Source organism: Pongo abelii, chromosome 20, assembly GCF_028885655.2.
Source record: "Pongo abelii isolate AG06213 chromosome 20, NHGRI_mPonAbe1-v2.0_pri, whole genome shotgun sequence".
NCBI classification, from domain to species: domain Eukaryota; kingdom Metazoa; phylum Chordata; class Mammalia; order Primates; family Hominidae; genus Pongo; species Pongo abelii.
In genome coordinates, this window is record NC_072005.2 from 5,015,609 (window position 1) to 5,037,447 (window position 21,839).

The window sequence follows — 21,839 nt, forward strand, 5'->3', positions numbered from 1 at the left end:
CAGTAAAGCTACATTAATTCAGACTCATTAATTCAGAGCCTATAATAGTTCAGACATGGGAGACGTGACTCTTTTTGAGCTAAAAGTTGGAAACCGTTTTGCTCTGGGTTTTTATGGCCACAATTGCAGAACCTAATCTAAGATCAGTACCTTTTTTTTTTTTTTTTTTTTTTCCAGCAACTAAGATCTTGGGAAATTAAAGGTCCTTAAAACATGCTTTCAATTGTGAGCCAGACAGTTCTGAACCCGGCAAAGAGCAGGCACAGGGATGCTCTGTCTTGGAAGGGGGTTTTGTCTGGGAATGCCACTTCCAGGATTCAGACCTCATGTGTGTCCCTCGGGAGCTTCCAAAATAGGACTGCTTTTAGGTGGAGCCTATTGGAACTGATGTCAGTGAGAAAATGGACACCCTCACACCCCCCAAAAATTAGAAACAGAAGAATTCACTCCGCAGGCCGTGCCTCTTCTCTTCCCCAGACCCTGGGCAGGTCTCAGCGAACCGGGGAGAACCAGAGCCTGACTCCAGGTCCCGAAGTTGTCATTTCAGGGACCTGAATTGCCTGTTTTCTCCCATGTATGAGTGTCTGGGCTCATTAAGACAACTGGGGCCGTCCCAGCCGGAATGTGCGAAGTCCGTGGGCTCGGGGAGTTTGGAGCTGGTTCAGGTGGTAAGGCCGGGAGAGTCACACCCCCTGGGCTCCGTCCAGGCAGCAGGATCCAGGTCCTCATGAGGCTGAGGTGCAGTGGGCCCCGCTCCCTGAGCTGCCCCTGAGTTCTGGGGGCAGTGTGCCCACAGTACATGGCTGGCTTGGGCTGATGGTGCAGGGGGCACAGGACCCAGAGCGGGGCAGAGCAGGAGGCCGGGACTCTCCATGCCTGGAGCCGGGCTGCTTCTCGGCAGGGGCAGTCAGAGGCCCGGAAGCCAGTGCTGGGGCATGCGCAGCTGCCACACTCAGTGCAAACTGGGACTACTGCCCATGTCTACAACAGACACACCTGCGATCACTCCCAGAGTGTGCTGAAGCTGGTCTGTGGGACGTGGTGTTCACCCCGACGCTGTTACACTGCGAGTTACACTAGAAAAGTTACTTCATGACTTAAGTAAGGCTTCAGCAAGCTTTTTCTTTTGAGACAGGGTCTCAGTCTGTCACCCGGGCTGGAGTGCTGTGGCATGATCACAGCTCACTGCAGCCTCGACTGCCTGGGCTCAGGTGATCCTCCCATCTCAGCCTCCCAAGTAGCTAGGACAATAGGCGTGCACCACCACACTCACCTAATTTTAAAAATAAATTTTTGTAGAGACAGTGTCTCGCTATGTTGCCCAGGCTGGTTTTGAACTCCTGGCCTCAAGCAATCAGCCTCCCAAAGTGCTGCCTCAGCCTCCCAAAGTGCTGGGATTACAGGTGTGAGCCACCATTTGAGCCAGCCCAAACTTATTGTAAAGGACTTGATAGTGACTGTTTGCAGCTTTGCAGGCTGTGCAGTCCTCATCGTGAATGTTCAGCCCTGCCCTTGTAGCGTGAACACAGCTGTGGATGATACATAAACGAACGGGCCTGGCTATGTGCCAATAAAACTTTATTCACAAAAACAAGTGGCAGGCCAGATGTGGCCCATGGGCCCACCTTAAATGATATGCCTTCTCAATAAAGAGATTTAGAGAAATAAGTAACACAGAAGTGTTTAATCCCACAATTGTAAGAACCACAGTTATTGTTTTGATGCATTTCCCTGTCTTTAGAGACCTCTGCCCATAACTAGGCTCTTGCTATATTCAGGACCGTGCATTTTGTGTTTCTTCAGGTAACAGACACATCCTGAGGACGTTTCTGTCATTGAAAGGGTCCTGTAGACCGCATCTTCCCAGCGCACGCCTCCCTGTTGTGTGTCGTTTATTTAGTCTGTCCACGATGGTTGAATGGTTTGGTCAGAGTCATTGTGTGTGTGTGCGCAAGCGTACTTGTCTTTCAATATAAAAGCAAAGGACATCTTTGAATTCCTTCCTTCCTTCCTTAGGCAAGATCGCTAGCAGGGGGAGATTAGGGACGAGCTTGCCTGGAGTGTGCAAAGATCCACGTTCCGCCCGTCGTCTGCTGCTTGGAAGAGCTGCTCAGCTCCTCCTTGCATCCTCCTGAGGCCGCCAGGGTCTGCTCCATGCTCACTGGGGGCCGATTAGGGGCCGTGATGCTGACCCACCCTCCTCTGGGGGATTCCGCAGGACCCAGCAGCCACCCAGCAGCCACCCCTCCCTCTGCTGTCGTTAGCTTTGGGCAGTGCGTGTCTCCTGCGTGCAGGAGTACTGTGAAGCCTCTACTGATTCGCTGGCAAGCGGCACTGTCCAGGCCCCCAGAGGTGCACTTGGCAGGGTGGTCAGGCTGCCCCCTGACATGAGCACTGTCCAAGAACCGGGTTCTGCTTGGTGTCTGGGGCACCAAGAGGGGTGGCCTTGCTTTGAGACTCTGCTCTGCTGGCCTTAGCTGGGAACGAGAAGAAGCTTATGGGTTCCAGCCCAGCCCAGAGCAGTGAGACCAGGATCTTAGGGTTGGGGAGAGCGGTGGGGGCAGAGAGTCTGCAGTTGGTGGGCCCAACCTGTAGATGAGAGGCTGACCCCAAGACAGGGCAACCTAGGGCCGTGACCTGCAGAGAATGCGGCATATTTGGGAACAAAGACCCTCAGTGGAGACTGGCGGTGGGACCCTGGCTTCATGCTCCACGTTCCTCACCTGAGTCCCCACCTCCTGGTCTCAGACCTCCGCCTGTCCCCAGAGGCTGCTCAGCACTGAGCGGACACCGCCACCCTGCCTTGGCCAGATGCTCCCAGCTTCCCTGGCAGCTCTCACGGCGGCCGCGTGTATCACGCCACACGATGGGACACAGGGCCCTGGGGCGTGCTCAGGCCTTTGGGGGCCGCGCAGACCTCCTCTTGCCCTGTTTGTGCCTGATTTCTCCATCAGAAACTAATGACACAGCCAGATTCCCCCGGATGGCGCCTTCCTTATCTGTCGCGAGTGCTGACAGAGGACCACCAAGTCGGGGAGCAGGAATTGGAGCGGGTGGGGCCCGTTCCCTCCTGTCACTCCTGCACAGCCTCACAGACACCCGTGTCCCAGAGAGTGGGGAGCTAGACAGGGCTGTGGTGAGAACAGTCAGGGGCCTCACTAATGAAAATAGGCAGCGAGGTCTGCCCTGCCCGAGGACTCTGTGGTGAGGCTCCCTCCGTCCTGCTCTGAACCCTTCCCAGCCACAGTAGAACAGCCCACAGAAGTCCTCATGTGCTTGGCTCACCCTTTTCATGGGCACGTGGCTCCCACAGGCGTGCAGCCGATCAGAAGACGCCAGAGTTGGTGGCTCGCAGTGGGGGCTGGGCACGTTCAGCAGGAGGCTGCTGCTAAGGGGAGCTGGGTCTCCTCACCAGCCCTAGCGGGTTTGTCTCCCACGCTGTGGCCCTGCTGAGCCACCCAGCACTCAGAAGCGACTGTCCTGTGTCCTCGAAGGCTGTGCTTCCCTCCCCGTGACCCAGCGGCCTTGCCTCCTTCCTGCTGTCTGCTTCTTGGGTGTTCCGGCTCCCCAGCTCCCTGCAGAGCCACGTGGAGACTTGCAGGAATGCTCCCAGCCGCCACCTCCTTCCAGTCCAGCCGTGGGCAGGCTGGCACCAGCACCTTTGTCCTGGCAGTGGCATCAGCCCCCGGAGCAGGGGATGCATCTGGAGCCGGGCCAGCCCCAGCCGGGCAAGGGGGCTCAGGCCGTGCTCCAGGCCGCGGCAATGCACTCCGTGGAGCGTGTCTGCCTGTCCCCCTCCACAGGTGCACACAGGTGCTTTTTTTAATTACTTAAGGAAAAGCAATTGCAAAGCCACTCAATACAAATCCCCTAAGCTGCTGTGGATGGGGATGCCGGGGCAGTCAGCCTGTCCAGGAGTCTGAAACGCGGGCACCATCTGTGCTCCTGCCACTCCACGGCCAAATGACACCGCCAGCCTTTCTCTCCCGCGCTCTCTTTCATTAAATGAATTGAGTTTGCTGGGAATTGCCCAGCCATAAATATTCCCTCCTGCTCAGCATGGTGGGAATCTAACTGTTCCCAAGCCCCTGCTCCTGGATCCAGCAGAAGATTCCATGTCCCCCTGGGACTGGGTAAGGTGGGGGGAGGCACGAGCTGCAGGAAATTCCACAAGAAGATTTCCGTCGTCCCCAACCCCATCAGATTTGGGGTCGTAAATATGTCAGTGTCTCCAAGCAAAGTGCGGGCCGCCTGGAAAGGTTTGTCAGGGCAAGGGAATAGTCGCATTGAATTAAGTCTTTCCCTTCCCGTTTCCTTCATCCCATTGAGCACGGGTGGTGACAGCAAGACAGGTACTTGAAATGGAAGAGTGTCTCACGATTTTTGGAAATGGGCTCTTCCTGTGCCTGTTTGATGGAGAGGCAGAAAGTTCCCTGTGGGCTTCTGAGGCTGAGATGAGGGTTGGCAGAGGTCGGGGCAGCCTGTGTCTGGCACGTGGTCCCTGGGCCTGCCTCTCCCCAGCAGGAGATGAGGTCTGTGCCCCCTTCAGAGGGAGGGGCCGTGCCTCTGCCCCCCACGCCCCGAGCTTCCGCATGGCCCTCCCCCATGCCTGTGGAGACTCCCAGAGGCTACTTTGTCCCCTAGAGTCTAGACCAGGAATTTCGAAACTGCTGCCCGCGGGTCAACTCTGGCCCTAACCTCTGTTTATTAATAAAGTTTTATTGACACACAGCCACGCGCATGCATTTGCCCATCATCCGTGATGCTTTAGAGGCACGGTGCAGAGTTTCTCGAAGCTGGAAACACTTAGCGTTTGGGCCTCTGTGACAGTTGGCCAGCCCTGCCCTTTCCCCCTTCCTCTTGAGGTTGGGGTTTTTCCAGCCCCATCTCAGGCTCTTCCCAGTAGGTAAGTGGCAGACCAGAGCTTCCTGGCCGCCTCCTGGGATCTGAGTGCCATGGTGGTAATCGCCGCTTGGGCATCTGGGTTCATGCCCTCTGGGGCCTGGCTTCTCTGGCCCCAAGTCCCTGAAATGTTGAGCGTCACCAGGTCACCTGCAGAACATCCTTCCCAGTGCCCAGTGTGACCAAAGTGACGCAGCAGCAGAGCCACCAAGAACAGTGACCTGGGAAGGGCTGAGGGCGTGAGAGCGGCAGGTCTGCCCGGGAGGCAGCCGGAGGGGACTTCAGCTCATCCTTGCCACTCGCTTGAGGTTCCCAAACACAAGGGGCCATCCTATTGGGTGTTTGCTCAGTTCCCGCAAGACCCCAGGCAAGCCGGCTGCAGCACGTGGCACGTTAATGTCCTTTCTTAGCCGCTGAGTCCCTGAGCCTCCCAGACCCTCAGCGTCTTCTTTGTTAACATCGGCGTCCCTCCAGCCCTGCAAGCTGGAGGCAGTCAGGTGAGGCGTGCGGGAGCCCGTGGGCCACCGTCGCCCTCGTGAGGCCTCCTGAGGAGGGGCCGTCGTCACATTCTGGGATTCCTGTTGGTTCTCTCAGCTCTTTGGGGACTACCGTTGTCTCCCTTCTTCCCAGCCCTCTTGGAATGATTGCTGTTATAAAATACTCCGTATCCATTTTTACCTACCTGGGGGCACCCGCGTCTGATAGGAGGGAGATTTATGCCTGAACCAACAGGAGGCATCTGAACCTCAGCCTCGCTGGTCTCTGGACAGCTGTGCGTGGGGCAGTGCCCAGTCCTGAACCTCAGGCCCCTCATCGAGCCGCGTCCAGCCCCCATTTCTCTTGGGTGTTTGCTCAGTGGCCGTTCCAACTCCGTGGAGGCAAACCAGGGACTCACAACGGGGCGACGCCGTTTCCTGACTTGTGATAGAAGTCCTAGAAACAGCAGGAGTGGCGGTGCACACCTGTAATCCCAGGGCTTTGGGAGACTGAGGCAAGAGGATCACTTGAACCCAGGAGTTCAAGACTAGCCTGAGCAACATAGCGAGACCCCAACTCTAAAAATTATCTTAAGGATTAGCCAGATGTTGTGGTGGGTGCCTGTAGTCCCAGCTACTTGGGAGGCTGAGGCGGGAGAATTGCTTGAATCTGAGAGGTTGAGGCTGCAGTGAGCCATGATTGCACCACTGCACTCCAGCCTGGGCGACAGAGTGAGACCCTGTCTCGAAAAGGAAAATGTTCTAGAAGCGGAAAGCCCAGCAGTGGGATGGAGTGTGGGAGGCCTGGGCCGTGGGCCCTCCCTACTCTGGGGTGGGGTGTGTGGAGCCGGCCGTCCAAGTGCGGTGCGAGGGCTCAGGCGCCTGTCTCCTGCCACAGTGCACGTGCCGGAAGGACATGGTCAAGATCTCCATGGACGTGTTCGTGCGCATCCTGCAGCCCGAGCGCTACGAGCTGTGGAAGCAGGGCAAGGACCTCACGGTGCTGGACCACACGCGGCCCACAGCGCTCACCAGCCCTGAGCTGAGCTCCTGGAGTGCATCCCGGGCCTCGCTGAAGGCCAAGCTCCTCCGCAGGTGAGTTGCCAAGGGACTGCCGCGTGACTGGCCCAGCATGATGGAGGGTGGTCCTGCTGTGTGGCCCAGGCCCCTTCTCACTGGCAGGGGCTCCGGGCTGTGTCCCACTCCTCCCTTTCTTCCTATTCCCGCCCCGCCTCCTCTTTCATCCTCCTCCTCCTGTTCTGTTTCTCCTCGAGTCTGAGGCACAGTGTTTTCTCGAGGCCGCGCCTTGCTGGGGTGGGTGGGGCCTGCTCTGGCGGGCAGTGTCTGTGCCGTTCATACCCGCGGGCTCCCTATACTCCCTGTCATGTGCCCGCCAGGAGGCTGACCCTGGGCGGCCCCAGGCCCCTTGCTATTGCCTCAGCAGAGTCACCAGCTACATGGCTCCCTGTCCCTCTCACTCACCGCATTTCTGCTGTCCGGCTACTCGGGCCCCTCCCTGGCGCTGAGAGCAGGCGGGTCCCCTGCAAGGACTCACGGGGCATCAGGTGGGGCTGCTTGGATTTGAGATCGTGGAGAGGATTGCAGAAGGCCGGCCCCTGGCATGACCCTGGATGCCCTCCTCCCACTCAGAACCCCTCCCTGCGCATCGGGGTCCCCACTGCCTCACAGACCCTCCCAGCCAGGTATCTGGTGTCCGCCTGGAGGAGAGTGCAAAGCATCTGCAGCCTCTTGGCTTCCTACTGCAAGGGGCTGTGGGGACACGGAGGCAGGTCCCGGCCAAGGAGGAGATCCACTTCATGCCCAGAGTGAAGGCGAGCGCCGGCCTCCCCAGCCCCTCCTGTGGGAAGCGTCCAGGCTTCCAGGGCTCTGAGCTGCCCTCGGCACAGTTGTCGACAGATCTCACTCCTGTTTGGTGCCCAAGGAACATTCAGGGAGCCCCTGAGCACGAGCTGGAGCCGGGAGGGACGGCACAGAGTGGGCTCAGCCGACTCCTCCTGGGAAGGGCCAGAGAGCAAACATTTGTGACTTGGCAACTTTGCAGGCCAGACCTCCTGTGTCTCGACGTCTCGACTCCGCGTGGCAACTCAAGACCCCTGCAGATGACAGACAGAGAAGAAATACATGTGGCTGTGTCCGTGAAGCTTTGTTTACCGACCCTGAAATGCGGATCTCATGATTTTCACTTGCTACCAAATACGATAATTGTTCTGTTTTCAGCCGCTTAAAAATGTGAACATTGGCCAGGCACGGTCGCTCACACCTGTAATCTCTGCACTTTGGAGGCCAAGGAGGGAGGATTGCTTGAGTCCAGGGGTTTGAGACCAGCCTGGGCAACATATTGAGATGCCATCTCTACAAAAAATTTACAAATTAGCTGGGTGTGGTGGTGTGCTCCTGTGGTCCCAACTACTCAGAAGGCTGAGGCAGGAAGATCACTTAAGCCCAGGAGGTCAAGGCTGCAGCGAGCCGAGATCGTACCACTGCACTCCAGCCTGAAAGACAGAGCAAGACCTTGTCTCTCCAGGAAAACAAACAAACAAACAAAAAAATGTAAACACTATTCCTAGCTTGTGGGTCGTACCCAGATAGACTGCTGGCAGGTCTGGTCTTTGAGCCAACAGTGGTGGCCCTGGTGTGGGGGGCAGCCTCCCCCTTCCCTTTGAGCAGTGGCCTTCCCTCTGCAGCCATCCAGTCTCTGCTGCCTTGCTCTTGTCCCAGCTGGCGATGGATGGTGCCCACTCGAGACCCAGCCACTGAGCACCAACGTTGGGGGCGACTCAGCCTTGGCCCCCCACCACGCTCTGCAGAAACAGGCCTTGGAACTGGTTTCTGAAAAGTCACTTCTGGTCCAGAACCTTCTCCTCTAACTGGGTGCCTTCTTTTTCAACACGTCCATCTGTCTGTGAGTCTGGGACTCCTGGGCGGTCTGGGCATCTGTCTCGGCCTCCTCTGTCTTCCCCACCTCGCGGCCTCTCTCGGAGAATGTTCCCTCTGCCCCGAGTGTTTTCACAGCCCTTCCTGACAGCCCTGCCAAGGTGAATCTGTCTCTTCTGCTCTTGTTATCTGTCCTTTTGATTTCCTGCCTCCTGTGTGCTCCTCATGAAGAGCTGCCTCCTGGTGAGGCTACTCCAGGCGGCCCCCCGCAGCACAGAGCTCGTGCACCCCAGCTCCCAGGCCCAGCCAGACGTGCTATTTGCATAATGGTTAATTGATTGTGGCTCAGGCTAATTGGTCAACAGAGCGGATTGCCAATAAACCGGCGCCACGTTCCAGGAGTGGAATGGGACTAGAGGCCGTATAAATTGCCTGCCAGGAGGAGATGTGGAAGCCTCTGCGCTCACTGCTGCTCGGAACCTTCTTTGCACACAGGAAGTGGACCCCCCAGAACCAGCCCTTGCATGGCCTGGCCTCCCTGCTCCAGCCGCCCCCTCACTTCTAGTCACGACCTGCTCCTCCCAGGAGCCCCCTCCCACCCTCTCCTGCGCTGCCATCCTGGGGGCTGCCTTCACCCAGCAGCGAGCCTGAATAACAAATGAAGTCAGCTTCCCAAGGATATAATTTTCTTTAAAGCCTTCAGTATGTAAAACAAGGCTGATTCACTTTTTTTTTTTTTTTTTTTAAGTCATGGGGGGTGCTTTTCTCTGGAGACGCAGATGGGTGATTCACGTTTCAAAGCCCAAGCTGCCCCTCCTTCCACCTGGGAGGTGGTCGGTTCCCCCCTGAGCAGTGCCCTCTCCATGTGGCCTGCCTTTTCCCCTGAGCCAGGCTCCCTCCCTGAGGGCATATCCTGGGGCCAGGGCAGCCCTGTCTGAGCATCTGTGGCTCAGGCTGGATCGGGAGACACAGTGGACTGGCTCTGTCTCCCAGACAAGGGTCTTGTGGACACAGGCGGGATCCTTCTCTGGTTGGGGGAGCATCCTGGGCCCTGCAGGGTGATGAGCAGTATCCCTGGCCTCCAACCACTCCATGCCAGGAGCTCCCCAAGTCGTGACAACCACAGATGTCCCCAGACATCGCCCAGTCCCCCAGGTGGGAACCCCTGCCCTAGACCAAGGGATGGCGTCAGGGTGGGCGCCATGCCCTCGCTGCCGTGCAGTCCAGCCTTCCCTGCCCTCGGCGTGGCTGTGGGACGGCCCCCATGTGTTTACCAGGTACCCCGTGGGGTGCGGATGGTTCGGCACAGCTGCCTGAGCTCAGAGGACGCGGCCTACTCCCCGCTCGCCACCTTACATGGGTCTCTTCCGGAACTAAATCTCTTTGGGCGAGCATTGGGGGCTGTTTGTATTCTTCGCCCTGATGGATGGGTTGCCTAAAACTGCAGCCTGGCTCCTGGCGGGTGCCCTCAGCCTCCCCACTTCCGGTGGCGCTGTGCGTTCTGGTGCCCTGCCTGAGCCGGAGCCCTCACAGTGCTCTGTGGCACCCATGCGGCGCTCCTCCATGCAAACTCTTTCCACGCCAGAAGCGCCATGTGCATGTGCTCCAGCAGGTACGTGCTCCCTGCAGGACATCTGTGCACCCGCCTCACCACAGCCTCCCTGGCCCACTGCTGCTCTGTGAGCCCGGCTGGGCCCAGGCCTCGTCTCCCCTACCCCTCCGAGCTCTGTGCTGCCTGTCCCCTCCTGCTCTGCCTTGGCCTGTCGCCCCTGCACCAGTGCAGGACACCACCACACCTCTGGCCCCAACTCCTGCCAGGGCTGCCACACCCCAGCTGCATTCCTGAGCCCTCCCCACCAACAGGGACCTCAGCCCTCAGGGACAGAACTTCAGGAGCACAGGGACCTGCCAGCCCCTGCAGGGAGTGCACAGCCTCAGGGACTCACTCGCCGTCTCTTGTCTCTTTCCTAGAGCTGCCCTTCATTTTCTCAAAGGTGAAATTCCTCAGCACAGGGTCTAGTCTTCGGGGCGGGGAGCACTGGGCCACTTTGGGTGGGGGTGGGCGGCTCTGAGGGCTCATCCTGGGGCCAACCTCCCAGTCCTCCCAGCCCTGTGAGAAGCCCGGAGCCAGCGCGGCACTGAGAGCTGATGGTCCCACTCTGGGTGCTGCAGGTGCCCCGTGTTACTGAGTGACAGGGCCAGAGGCCGTCCACCCCGTCTCCTGCCATACAAGCTGCAAAGAACACCTGCTTCCCCCTTGGAAATACTAGTGCAGTTATCTGGACTACGCCCCGACATGTGGCTCATAAGAATGAGCCCGGGGCGTCCAGTTAAGCCTGGCAGGCTAAGTGCTTATTTATCTCCACTCTCTCCTGAAACGCTAGAGAGTGAAGTGCAGAGAACAGGAGAGGGGGTAGTGGCAGCTGAGCACGTCTCCAGGCTTTGAAAAGCAGGGAAGGGTGGGCAGGAGACCCCATGGGCCGGCGACCTGGAGGACAGCCAGCAGGGAGCAGCTGGGCTGCACCACGGGGCCGCAGAAGGACACAGCGGGCAGACATGGGCAGCCCCTGGGGGTGGTGGGGGGATGCGGGGGCAACCAGCAGAAGACAGTGGGTGGCTCTGGGCAGAAGGGAGGCGCCTTCCTGGGGTGGGCAGTGGGGCCCAGCTGCCAACTGCACATCCCCCCCACCCCCAAGGCCAGGAGAGACAATAGAGGAGGTGGGGGTCCTTTGCCAGAGAACAAAGGGGCCCAGTGGAGCAGAGCCACATATGCTGATACTGGGGCTCTCCTAAAGTCACAGGCTCCTGCCCTCAGCAGCCCCTGCCGCTGCCTTCACCAGGCCCAGCTCACACATGGCACCGTGCACAGAGGGATCAACGGCCAGGGGGCCCGACACGTTGGAGGCCGCGCTCCCATGGCAAAGGCAAACACAGCAAAGAAGGGCAGAGCTCCGAGGAAAGAGGATGCAGTGAGTGCAGGGCGCTGGAGCGGGCCGGGACTTTGCATTATGGAAGAAGAGCCATTGCTGTGAAGAAGAAACATTCCAGGAACGAGTGGCTCTCGGATGTTACCATCTAGAGAAGAGACAAGCCCACAGTGGATTGGGAGGCCCTTGAAGAAGCCCCTCCCACAGCACTGACAGACAGAGCTAGAAGATAGGAAGGATCAGGAAGTCAGAGGCATAGTCCAGGAAATCTAGCCCCTGATAGGAGTTTCAGAAAAAGAGAAAAGAAAGTGTCCTGGGACCCAAAGACTTTGCATTTCCAGGTTAAAAAGTCTGCCGGAAAGTCCACCCAAGAATGGAAATTACCCAAACCACAATGCATTGCTGTGAAATTTCACAACTCCTGGATTAAACAAAGGCCCTGAAAGCTTCCAGAGCAAGCAGATCACATAAACAGCTCACCAGACTGGGGCTGGGCATGGTAGCTCACGCCTGTGATCCCAGCACTGTGGGAGGCCAAGGCAGGAGGATCACTTGAGGCCAAGAGTTCGAGGTCAGCCTGGGCAACATAGCAAGACCATGTCTCTTAAAAAAAAAAAAAAAAAAAAAAGAACAGGAGATCCTATTAGCATTAGATTTACAGTTATAACGCCACAAGCTAAAAGACAAAGGAAAAAGGCCTTCAAAAGTCAGAAGAGGAATAATTCTCCCCAAATCTTTTACCTAGCCAAATTGTCAAGAAATGTGTGAGGGGAATAAGGATCTTTTTAGACACACAGAGTCTCATATTCCACCTCCTTTCTCAGGAAGCTGCTTCAGGATGTGCTCCAGCTAAACAAGGATGTAAACTGAGAAAGCCATGGGGTTGAGGAAACAAGATCTAACCCAGGAGAGTCAAGGGGAGTCTCAAGATCATGGGAGAAGGAACCAAGACCCCCAGGGGTGTCATGGAGAGAAGGGGACACCCTGCATAGGAGACCACAGCAGGAGTTAAAGAGCAATGGCAGGGAGCTCAGAGATACCAAGGAAGCTAGGCATCCAAAGCAGGAGGCCAGTTCCAGACCCCAGGGTGGGGGCAGGGAATGCGGCCTGAGTTGCTCTGTGGCTCATGGATGCACAATGTTTATGGGGTGTAAAAGCATAAACGTGGAATTTGGCTGCAATGGAAGACGGTGGCAGGTGCAGGGAGAGAAGGGGACAGTCAGGGAGGTGAGCAAGGATGGCCACACCCTCAGCACCTGTGCCAGGAGCCAGACCCAGAAACAAGCTTCGGGTGCAGAAACATGCAAAGGGGGATGAAGGCGTCAGGGTCGGGAAGAGGTGTGCTCTTAGGACCCCACAGATGCCCCAAGTGATGGCTGCCCTTCTGCCGTGGGCTGTGCCCCCCTTGCTGTGTCTGTGCAATGAGCCCTACCCAGTTCCATGTAGTGTGGGACCCAGGGGTCTCAGCCTGGCACTGTGGCAGGTAGGAAAGGGCTGGGCTGCAAAGATGAGGCCCCAGAGCTCTGGTTGGGCACCAGGACAGTTCTGGGGCCCTCTGGGGCAGACACAGTAAGGCTTGAAGGCCGTGGGGGTGCCCCCGGAAGGCTGTAGCAGGGGAGGGCCATGGTCAGAAGCGACCTTTAGGGTGGGTTTTCAGGATGGGGGTGGAGGGAGGGACTGCAGTGGATGGGAGAAGGGGCTGTGGAGCTGGGGGCAGCCGAGGCCAGGTGAGTGGCATGGGAGGGTGCCCTTCTGCTGGTGCTGTCTGGGACCAGGGCAGGTCCACTGTGGGATCCCGGCCCTACAGCCCTGGGGCATTCCCAGACCAGGAGGGAAGCCCACCTTGGGATGACAGTGGTGACAAGAGCCAGTTGCACCCCAGCGCCGGTCTGAAGCTTCCTCCTCCTCAGCCTGCTGTCTCCACGTGGGGCAGGCACCCAGCATTTCCCCAGCCCCTGAGCGGAGCCTGAGGCTGCCTGCCCGGAGCTGTCCTTGGGCTGCTGTTGTGGAGAACGTTCTCTGGAGGGCGGGGGCCGCTCCCGTGTCTCCCACCCACCTCCTGCTCCCTGTGTTAGTGACTCTGGCCGCACGCCTGCCCCTGCCTGCCTCCCACCCCCGCCCGGCCGCCCCACAGCGACCTTGTGTGCACCATGCTGTGTGATGCCATGCCTCTGGTCCACCCGCTTTCTGCCTTGAGTCATTGTGGTGGGCCATGCTGCAGACATCGGGGAGCACTGATTCTAGCGAGTTAGGCAGCTGAGGAACAAGGAGGGCCGGCAGTGACTAGTGTTCTAGGAAGGCTTCCTGGAGGAGGCGCCCCAGAAGCCAGCATGGAGCACAGGGCGGGCAGAGTGGCTGGGAGCAGCGGTGGGCAGGGGTCAGGTCCAAGTGTCCTGAGGGAGCATGGGCTGCTGCCGGCCCATGTGACAGCCTGGCTCAGGCAGAGGTGAGGAGGTCCTGGTGACAGAAGCCCCGCCAGCGGGCCCACCCCACCCCCGTCAGATGAGCCTGCCCCACCCTGGTGACCACTTGGTCCTTGGAGGGGCAGCTGCCACAGGGACCCCCGTGGGATTGAGGTGTCCGAGTCTGAGCCCACGGGGACAGGGGACACGGGAAGCACCCAGAAGCCGCAGCCGGCATTGGCGATTGTCCCGGAAACACTGGCGCTCCCAGCTCTGCCTGACTGCTGGTGGGCTTGACGTGGCTGGATCTCAACTGGGTAAGGGGAGAAAGGCCACTGGGGAGCCGGGCTGTGTGGCCTCGAGCTCATGGCCTAGTGAGGCCCCTGGCCAGGCCAGGGCTTAGGGCAGCTACAGGAGGTGGGCCTGGAGGAGGTGCAGATATCACATGCCCGGGGGAGGCACTAGTGACCAGCCAGGCCTCGGCTTCTCCGCACTCCCGGCTTCTGCCTGAGCTCCCTGGGAGCCACCCCCTCCGCATCTCCAAAAAGCTTTTGCTTCCTTCCTGGAAAGACCCTGGAGGTCCCTGGGGGAACCTGGTGTGAGGCGCTGGCCGCTCAGCTGCAGGTTCACCTGGCTGTCACTTTTCCTCCCTTTTTCAGCCCCCCTCTCTCTCATTTCTAAGAAGTTCTAGCTCAGCCAAGCCTGTAAATCTCAGGTTGAATCCCTTACTTAGGGCTGGTGTGCAGGGACCGGGACCTCCCCGATGTACCCCGGGATTGTGGGTGTCCAGGCATGCAGGATGCACCTCCTCTTGGCCCATGCCTGCCCTGTGAGCAGATCCTGGGCTCAGGGTGCAGAGGAGGCCCTGGCAGGCCCTGGGGTGTGGGCACAGGTCAGAGCAGCAGAGTGTGAGCTGGGGCTCCCATGCGCCTCACGGGCTGCAGAGAGAGGACCCAGGGAGTCGGGGACAGAGCCAGGTGCCCAGGACCAGGCGTCCTGGGGAGTTGAGCAGAAGTCCTAGAGAAAAAAACCCATGAAATTTACATTCTAGACAAATTAGTCTGAAAGAAAACAGACACTGGAGAAAGACTGAGGAGGAGAGGAAACCAAGTCTAGAAAGGAAGAAAGAGCAGACCAAAAGGCCGGGGCTGTCGTAAGTGTCTTTTTCGTTCCGTTTGTCGTCTAGGCATTTTCCATGAGCTGCTGTTTCCCTCAGAGCTCACACTCCCTGTGTCTCTGTCCCGTGGCACACGCGGCTCCTGCCACCCCGACCCGCCCGTCCTCCCACCTGGTGTCAGTCGGCTTCCCATCTCCAGCTGTCATCAGCGTCCCCTGCTTGACACCGTCCCCACTGTGTCCATTGCCCCGTCTCCCTTTGGTCTCTCCTCCCAACACAGCTCCTGCCCCGCAAGAGCAGAACCCCACCCAGGGTTCCCTTTAGTCCCGGCCTGCAGCCAGGAGGCCCCCTGCTCATGGAGCACTCTTCTGGGGATGGGCGGGGGCTGCGTGCTGCCGGACAGAGTGCACAGACCTGGGGCTCTTCCCTCCCTGGTCTCCCCTCCTGCCTGATAAACCTCCCTCTCCAGGTCTCACCGGAAACGGAGCCAGCCCAAGAAGCCGAAGCCCGAAGACCCCAAGTCCCCTGGGGAGGGTACGGCTGGGGCGGCGCTCCTAGAGGAGGCTGGGGGCAGCGTGAAGGAGGAGGCCGGGCCGGAGGCTGACCCCGAGGAGGAGGAGGAGGAGCCGCAGCCACTGCCACACGGCCGGGAGGCCGAGGGCGCAGAAGGTCAGTCCCTGCCAGGCCAGGCCAGGCCTGGCACCGCTGTTTTCCCACCCCCGTGAGCAAGCATCTCCTAGAAGGAACCAGTGCCTGCTGCAGCCAGAGTCCCCACTTTGTAAGAATCCGATTCAGTGGCTTTCTTGCCAGGGTGGGGCATTTCGTGAAAATAGACATCGTAAGGTGGAGGCCGTAAGAAAAGTGCTTCCTTCCCCAGAATTGAGCAGTTACGAGAGGCCAGGTGCAGTGGCTCCCACCTGTAATCCTAGCACTTTGGGAGGCCAAGGTGGCAGGATCACTTGAGCCCAGGAGTTTGAGACCCTGTTTCTACTTACGATATAAAAAAATTTAACCAGGCTTGGTGGCTTGCACCTATAGTCCCAGCTACTTGGGAAGCTGAGGTGGGAGGTCGAGGCTATAGTGAGCCATGTTTGCACCACTGCATTCCAACCTGGGCAACAGAGCAAGACCCAGTATCACAAAAACAATAATAATAATAAAATAAAAGACCGGGATGCTGTATATGGCCCAGATGCTGGAACGCGCCTACAGCGGCCATGGCCACTTGTGAGCAGAGGGCGGGTCCTGACTGTGAGCTGGGGCTCCCGTGAGCAGGTCTCCCACCTGCCCTCGGGCCTCCCCACTCTTCCGGGGCTGGCAAGATGGGGCAGCCACCTTCCCACAGGAGTGTGAACCAGCAGTTGTGAACGGGGTGCGGGTTGCCAGGAGGCAGTCTCAGAAACATTTCCTTCTCCAGGGGGAGCTTTTGGATGTGGAACTCCCACCTGTGAGTGTGTAAAGGTTCCTGTTCCAGGGTTGACAGCATTTTGTTTCCGGTGACTGGGTTTTATCTTCTCAATTTAGAGCTTTAGCTGCTTGGGAGTCTGCGCAAAGTGGCTGTTCCCAGCTAGGGCCCCCCACTGGGAGCCCTTCCCTCTCCCACTGTTTCCAGGCACCATGCAGGGAGCAGGTGTGTGGGGTGTGCCGGCCAGCCTGCCTCCCACCAAGGGCTGCCCCTGGCCATAATGCCTGAGGCCCAGATCATGGGGGCCACATTCGCCGGAGGGTCCTAGTCCTCAGTTTCCCTCTGTATGAGCCCAGCATGACCTGGTTTGCCTCCTAGGCATCAGGTCTCCAGGATGTGCTGGTGCCCAAGGTGAATATTGTCCTTGGAACATGGCAAGAGGCCCAGCTGTGGTGCCATTCAGCAGATGTGAGGTCCTTCCCACCTGCCAGGGGCAGCCGTGGGGCGCCTGATCTGTGACAATGGGGTCGTGGCCCTCGCAGTACTGCAGGAGGCAGGCACGCCCCTGCCCTCCCCATATACACGGGGCAGGTATTGAGGGTCACAGTTGGCCAGTGCCTGTGGGCCTAAGGCAAGAAAAGTGAGTGTCCCTGGGGGAAAGAGCAGAGGCCGGAGTTGAGTTTGCCCTTGACGCGCCACTTACTTGGTGGGGTATGTGGGCCCTGTGTCTGTTCAGCACGCCTCAGGAGGGTCTGCCGGCCTAGAGAGGCAAGACGAGGACAGAAAAGGCATCATGGGTAGAAGGGAAAAGCACAGCTGTCGTGGCACTGTTTGCATGTAGCGACGATTCTTTACTGAGAAGCAGCAAGTGAGTCTACAGGCAGAGCCACCTGGTGACTTGGGGATCGAGCGGAGCTGCCAGAGATGAGCGACAGGCACAGAAACCCAATCTCACCCCTCATCTGCGAGCCGCTCACAGCAAACGTGGCTCCCAAAGATGCCCCTTATGGTGCTAGCAACCAGAAATAATGGATCTTGGAATAAACCTAACCAAAAAAATGATCTTTATGGAGAAAATAAGAGACTTTTTTTGGAAATAAGAAAGAATTTCTATAATAAACAGAAGGATGTGCCAGGTGTTAGGAGAGCTCTGAAGCAGACAGCTAACGGCTTCCCCCACATTCTCTGCAGGTTCAGTGCAGCCCCATTTGGGATCCCAGCAGGGTTTGCCGATTTAAATGCAGGCGGATGAAAGCCCAAGGCCTGTCAAGAGGCCAGGGCTGCCCTTCCAGAAGGCAGGGCTTGCCCACAGAGCTTGCAGGACCCAAGCAAAGATGGCAAAAGGTCTAGGAATCGGAATCCCAGAGCAGTGGACGTGGTGTGAGACCTCAGTCCCCTCCCTCCCCCCGTCCACGCTGCGGCCTCCGTGAGTGCCCTGTGGCCGCTGAAATGAACGACCACGACCTTGGTGGCGTAAAACAACACACGCTCCTTCTCTCACAGCTCTGGAGGCCGCCAGTCTGACACAGGCCTCACTGAGCCAAAATCAAGCTGTGGGCAGGGCTGCTTCCTCCTGGGGGCTCCAGGGGAGAACCTGTTTCCTGCCTTTCTCAGTGTCTAGAGGCGCCCGTATCCCTTGGCTCAGAGCCCCTTCCTCCCCCTTTACAGCCACAGTGCAGCCTCTTCCGGTCTCTCTCTGACTCTTACCCTCCTACCTCCTACCCAGTGAGGACCCTGGGTCCCCGGGTCTCCCAGATGCTCTCCTGTGTCAGGGTCCTTCACTCAGTCCCACCTGAATGTTCCTTCTGCCACGGGAGGGGACAGATTCCCAGGCTCCAGGGATAAGGATGCAGACGCCTTTGGGGTCATTCCTCTGCCTGCCACATGCTTAGGCATTTCTGTCAAAAGAGAACTGGCAAACTGGAAACACAAAGCAGGAAAGTATCTTTATAACCCAAGGCTAAGTGATTCTTTATTAAAAAGCACAAACCAGAAAAATAAAGATGGACAAATTCAGTGACTCTCAAATCCACTGCTGTTTATCAAAGGATGAACCTTTAAGAAAGTGAGAAGACAAGCCGATAGGTAGGGAAGATACTCGCCACCCGTCACTGACTAAGAGCAGATAAGAATGCCTGAGGACCAGGAGGGGCTCAGCCCCCAAAGGAAGAGGGCATGGAGGAGGAGACCCCTTAGGCTGATGAGCCCAGCCTGCTCTGGGAAGCGCTGAGGAGATGCTGCTGTGTGCTCCTCGGACCACCAGAGGTAGAAACACCCACCGTGCCCAGCCCTGGAAGCCGGTGCAGCGGGCAGCCCAGTCCCCTGCTGCCTGGGACCTGCGTGAGTCCAGCTGCATTGGAGACGGACCTGGCCTTATCCAGAGAAGTGGAGCATTTGCAAACTGCACACCCAGAGCTGTCCTCAGGGCACGTTTCCTGGAGAGACCCTTGCTGGGGGGCACTAGGACTGAGCAGATGCAGGGACAGGCAAACTAACCAACCTCCATCGATGGAGAGGGACAGGCAACCAGCGCCTCCTGATGCCCTTGTCTGCCCCACAGGCATGAGCGCTGGAGGCCACTGCTCCGTGCCCTGTGGCTCTCGGACACGACCTCGCGTGGCACAGGGCTTCTCATATGCTGTGCTTCGTTTGTTTAAAGTCCATAGATGGGGCGGCTGAAATGGCTGAAATGTACAATTTCACACCTGTGGAAGCGGGAAGGTCATGGTCCAGGTGTCGGCTGGGCTGGCCCATTCCGAGGACCCAGGAGGACCTGTCCCAGGCCCCTGTCCTGGGCTTGCAGGTGGCACCTTTGCGTTCCCGTGTTCTCCCAGAGTGTGTCTGCCCAGATTCCCCCCTTTGTAAGGACACCGGCCACGCTGGGCCCGGCCCGCCCCAAGGGTCTCATCATAACTCATTCCGTCTTCAGTGACGCTCTTCCCAAACAAGGTGGCACCCCAGGTCCGGGGGCTAGGACTGCAGCACCATTCAACAGCACAGGGACTCAGCTCTGCAGCAGGCGAGGGGCTTCCTGCGGGGCAGGGGCAGGCACAGGTGCCCATTTGTGTTGTCATCCTGCAGGGCCTGTGTCTACACTGCAGGTCCTCTGGGGTCTGGGAAATCCTCAGAAATAATGCAGACTCCAGCAGGCCAGCCGGGCGCCTGAGCATGGGTCGCGCTGGTAGAGGATGAGTTCCTGGGCTGGCTGTGGTAGTCAGGCCTTGTATCTTCTGAGCAGGAGTCTGTGTTTGATTCTGGAGACTGTGAGCGCCAGGCGAGGTCAGCAGGGGAGTGGGGGATGGGCACAGTTCAGGGTCTGTTCCAAGGGGGACTGTGGGATGTCCCTGGAGGGACTGGCATGCGACAGGGAGATGGCTGAGCCGTGACCATTCTCCCCACAGGACGGGCTGGCATGGGTGGGCTGGGCTTGGGCTGGGGTCCCTGAGGGTGGGGGAGCTGCATGGGCCACTTTGAGCTTGGGTCTTGTGAAACCGCCCTTCTCACGAGTCAGAACGTGCTGGGGGCTGTGTGTGGTCTCACAGGAGACGGGTGAGTTACGGGAAGACAGGCAGAGAAAGATCCAGGCTTGGGTTTGGGGACCCGGGCCTACCCAAGCCCACCGGTTAACTGCCCATGTGACCCTGAGCTGGGACGCTGCCTTGATGGGCCCTTCAGGAGAGCAGAGACCAGAGGACACGCGTCCTCCCCAGGCCAGCGCGGTGGGGGAAATGGGGCAGGCTGCCACCGCTGCTGCCACCTGTGGGTTCGGGCAGCAAGGAAAGTGGCCCAGTCCTGGGAAGGCTTTTACAGAGTGGAGCTGGTGGTCAGAGTCTGTCCTGGGTTCTCAGTGGGGCCTCCTGGGAGGGGTCACAAGGATCCCCTGTACCATGGGTGTCTTCCTCCCTGTTGAGCAGACTCCAGGGGCTGGCCAGCCTCTGGCTGGAGGAAGGGCGGCCACCAGCTCCTGTGACTTGGTTTACCCAACTGGCTAGCAAAGGACTGTGGCTTCTTTTCCCTTTCCTTTTCCTTTCCTTTCCTGATGGAGTTGCACTGTGTCACCCAGGTTGGAGTGCAGTGACGCAATCTCGGCTCATGCAACCTCCACCTCCCAGGTTCAAACGATTCTCCTGCTTCAGCCTCCCAAGTAGCTGGGATTACAGGTGCCCACCACCATGCCCTGCTAATTTTTGTATTTTTAATACAGACAGGGTTTCACCATGTCGGTCAGAATGGTCTCCAACTCCTGACCTCAGGTGATCCACCCGCCTCAGCCTCCCAAAGTGCTGGGATTACAGGCCTGAGCCACTATGCCCAGCCTTCTTTTCTTTTCTTTTTTTTTGAAACCGAGTCTTGCTGCGTCCCCCAGGTTAGAGGGCGGTGGTGCAGTCATGGCTCACTGCATCCTTGGCTTCCTGGGCTCAAGCAGTTCTCCCACCTCAGCCTCCTGAGTAGCTGGGACTGTGGACGTGCACCGCAACTCCGCTCATTTTTCAAAATTTTTAGTAGTCTCGGGGTCTCGCTGTTTTGCCCAAGCTGCTCCCGAACTCCTGGGCTCTGCCTCAGCCTCCCAAAGTGCTGGGATTACAGGTATGAGCCACTGTGCCCAGCTCTCTTTTCATTAATGTGACTAACTGTTATTTACTAATCTGCCCAAGCCACACCCTCCCCATCCCTGGCGTTACCTGCTCTCACTTGGGCCTCCCCATGGCCTTGGCCTCCGAGAGACTCAGGTTCAGGGAGGTCCTGAACCAGGGGGTCCTGGTTCTCTGGTCTCCCCTCCCCATGCGTGGTCCTGGCTGGATGGGCGGCTTTCCTCCCCTGACAGTGGAACTTGCCCCGTGGAGAGAAGCCTACACTGCGTGGGAGGGAGTGGAAACCAATGGCTCGTCCAGCTGCCTGGCGTAGGCAAGGCCCTGGCCTGGTCACTCACCGTCCTGTTTAAAGATGTACAGGGCGACTCGCCCCCTCCCGAGATCCCAGAGCGTGGGTCCACACACTCTGTGCAGTGGTCACAGTGCCAGGAGGCTGGGCCTGGTGCCTTTCTGAGGCCTGTGGCTTCCACGGGTCTCTGAAGGGATCAGCCCCCACAGAAAGGCCAGGGACCAGCGAGGAGGGTTAGGGGCCACCTTGGTGCCACGTCAGGGTTTCTGCCCAGGGAGGGCTCAGGACTGGCGCTGCCCACCCCCCTGCCTCCCGACCTGGACACCCTTATCTCTGTTCCATGACAGAGACTCCTTCTGAGAAGGACCCAATCTGGCAGGGGGTGGGCGTTTTCTTGGACACAGCCCTTTTCCCAGGAGCCCGCAGTCCCAGGAGCCTCTGGACGAGAGATTTATCTCGAGAGAGCCTCATAAATGCATGTTCACAATCAGGGGCACGACAGGAAATGCATGTCACAGGGCTGCGGGAAAGATTTCCTAAAGCGGTTTCTGGTCCTCCTTGAATGCCAGTTTCACAACCCTAAAAGCTATGACGCTGAGGCACCTTTCAGGACCTAGCAGTGGGGTGTGGGGTTTTGTGTTTTCATATGGAACAAGCTGGGAAGGGGCCGGAACCTGTTGCTCACAAGGGCCAGGAGGCATCAGCGTCGGGGAGGAAGCCCCTCAGGAGGAGAGGTGCCTGGGGGGCAGTTGGGAGGCTGCTTCCCAGTGGCCGCTGGTGTCCCCTACCTCATTCTTACTGGCTGCTTCGAGGTCTGGGAAGAGCGGCCGCCCT

General features: G+C 58.4%; 1 protein-coding gene across 5 annotated transcripts in view; it reads left to right on the forward strand.

Annotated features, from left to right (window-relative positions):
* KDM4B (lysine demethylase 4B) overlaps nucleotides 1-21,839 on the forward strand; it is a 183,955-nt gene that overhangs the window by 133,030 nt on the left and 29,086 nt on the right. For 3 of the 5 annotated variants that reach the window (XM_024237090.3, XM_054539406.2, XM_063719859.1), the window contains 3 exons: nucleotides 6,277-6,473; nucleotides 14,654-14,755; nucleotides 15,189-15,388. In XM_024237090.3, the coding sequence (XP_024092858.3) occupies nucleotides 6,277-6,473; nucleotides 14,654-14,755; nucleotides 15,189-15,388 (499 nt within the window). Of the gene's footprint in view, nucleotides 1-6,276; nucleotides 6,474-7,440; nucleotides 11,837-14,653; nucleotides 14,756-15,188; nucleotides 15,389-21,839 lie in introns of those variants that run through there. The other 2 variants (XM_054539405.2, XM_054539407.2) reach the window with 2 other exon arrangements.